The sequence below is a fragment of the Protobothrops mucrosquamatus genome, unplaced genomic scaffold, assembly GCF_001527695.2.
Source record: "Protobothrops mucrosquamatus isolate PMUCROS unplaced genomic scaffold, P.Mucros_1.0 scaffold3701, whole genome shotgun sequence".
NCBI classification, from domain to species: domain Eukaryota; kingdom Metazoa; phylum Chordata; class Lepidosauria; order Squamata; family Viperidae; genus Protobothrops; species Protobothrops mucrosquamatus.
Genome location: NW_015389656.1, coordinates 8469 through 10637, shown reverse-complemented (window position 1 = coordinate 10637; position 2169 = coordinate 8469). Strand labels below are relative to the sequence as shown.

The window sequence follows — 2169 nt, the reverse complement described above, 5'->3', positions numbered from 1 at the left end:
ACAGTTTGTTACAGCTATGTTACAGTTACACTGTGATTCCCTGTAATTCACACTCTTAGGCACTGGAGCCATTAGAACAATTGATGCAACACCCATATATTTGTGGGGTTATCTATACAGTAGACCATTACTGTATCAATAGTAATACAAATTTATGGGAATCATCTTTGTCTGATCTCTCAAACACCTATGAAAGAAGGAATTAGGCTACTATGGTTACAGACAATGTCCTAAAAAAATAAGTACCCCCCCCCAAAAAACCCATTCACTGGCAATTGTTCACCATCTGGAGAGGAATTTGCACACAATGTGACAATCTTTTGTGATTGTTGCATTGTGTGCAAATTTGCTAGAGGACAAAAATGATTTCCTTAAATAAAAATCCTTTGTGATATTTCAGGTAATCATTTTTATCATCTAGTGAATAATGCAAATAAAACTTACCAGGATGCTCTATAATCTTAGATAGAATGGATCAGCTAAAAGCAGATATCTGTATGGGAATAGGAAATCTAGAAGGCTGTGGTCTCTATGGCTCACATAAACACTTACAGTGGAACAGAGAAATTATGTAAAAGAATTCTATACTTGACATATCTATATATCCCTGAATCATTTCCTCCAAAAGCTAGTTTCCTCTCTTAAAAGCAATTCTCCTATTCTTAATTCCCATGTTTGTGTGGAATATTTATAAAGAATTCCAGGAGAACATACAGTACCTTTACCTTTAAATTTGTTTCACTCTTACAGGAAACATGGAAAAATGGAGAAATGCAACCACAGTGACCGAATTTGTGCTTGTTGGGCTCTCTAAAAACTTCAAAGTTCGTGCTGGATTGTTTGTCCTCTTCTTGATTATCTATCTCATTGCTGTAGCTGGCAATGGCCTCATATTGGTGCTGATTGTCATAGATTCTCACCTCCACACACCCATGTATTTTTTCCTCAGCAACCTCTCCTTTATTGACATCAGCTATATTACCACCTCTGTCCCACAGATGCTGGTCCACTGCTTCATGGACAGACCTACTATCCCATGGGGCAGATGTTTTGCTCAGATGAGCATCAGCGGCTTATTAGCTATCACTGAATCTGTTTTGTTAGCTATGATGGCTTATGACCGTTTTGTGGCAATATGCTACCCTCTGCGCTACAACCTGATCATGAGTCGCAATGTATGCATCCAGCTGGCTGTGACCCTGTGGGCCAGCACCTTCATTATTACTATTGTCCCCTTTTTCAGCATGCAGGCAACTTTGTGTGGGCCAAATGTGGTGAATCATTTCAAGTGTGAACTGCAGGCAGTGTTGAAACTGGCTTGCTCTGATACCCGTGCCAGTGGAATTAACATGATAATAACCAGTGCCATTACCCTAGCATTCCCCTTCTTCTTTATCCTGGTGACCTATGGCCGTATTGGATTCACTATTTTGCGTATTCATTCGGCCCAAGGTCGGAGCAAAGCCTTGTCCACCTGTGGATCTCATCTCACAGTAGTGAGCATATATTATGGCACTATCTTGGCCATGTATTTGAGGCCTCAAGCCAAGACGTTCTCTGATAGGGAAAAAGTGGTGGCAGTCTTTTATGGAGTTGTGATCCCCATGTTAAACCCCATCATTTACAGCCTGAGGAACAGGGATGTGAAGGGAGCCTTCTGCAGACTGGCTGGGAAGAAAGTAGAGGGCTAAACCGCCCAGGAACCAGGTTGATAGATCTTCCACAAGCAAGTCTTTTATATATATATGGTTTTGTCATTCTATAAGAGAGGACCTTGTGAAGTGTCATTCTCCAAGTATTGTCATATGTCACCCTCACTTCTCTTTCCTTATTGCTCATGCTGGCTGAAGAAGGTTGTAGTAGCAGCAGTCAGAAGATCAACCCTTGAGAGTCACTTTTGAGCTGTATAGTCATCAAAACTTCTCAGAACTCTTGACATTGCAAGAATATGGCCTCCCCAAAATGTTCTTTCTACCAGGTTCACCTATTTCTTCAGTATAGTGGAATAATTACCTGGTAAACTGCATACTCTATATCTGTGTTAGCTCAGAGATATATGGTGGTACAAGGCCACATTGACTAATGGTGTCACCCACAACTGATGTGAAGCTCCACCTACTATGATGCAAAGATTTGCATTTTTAGAATGATTAATTTAACATTTTATGT

General features: G+C 40.4%; 1 protein-coding gene across 1 annotated transcript; it reads left to right on the top strand.

Moving 5' to 3' along the window:
- The first annotated feature begins 755 nt into the window (after positions 1 to 755).
- LOC107298074 (olfactory receptor 13H1-like) lies at positions 756 to 1691 on the top strand. The gene has a single exon (XM_015827437.1). It carries the CDS (start codon positions 756 to 758, stop codon positions 1689 to 1691), a length of 936 nt encoding a protein of 311 aa, XP_015682923.1.
- The last annotated feature ends 478 nt before the right edge of the window (positions 1692 to 2169 follow it).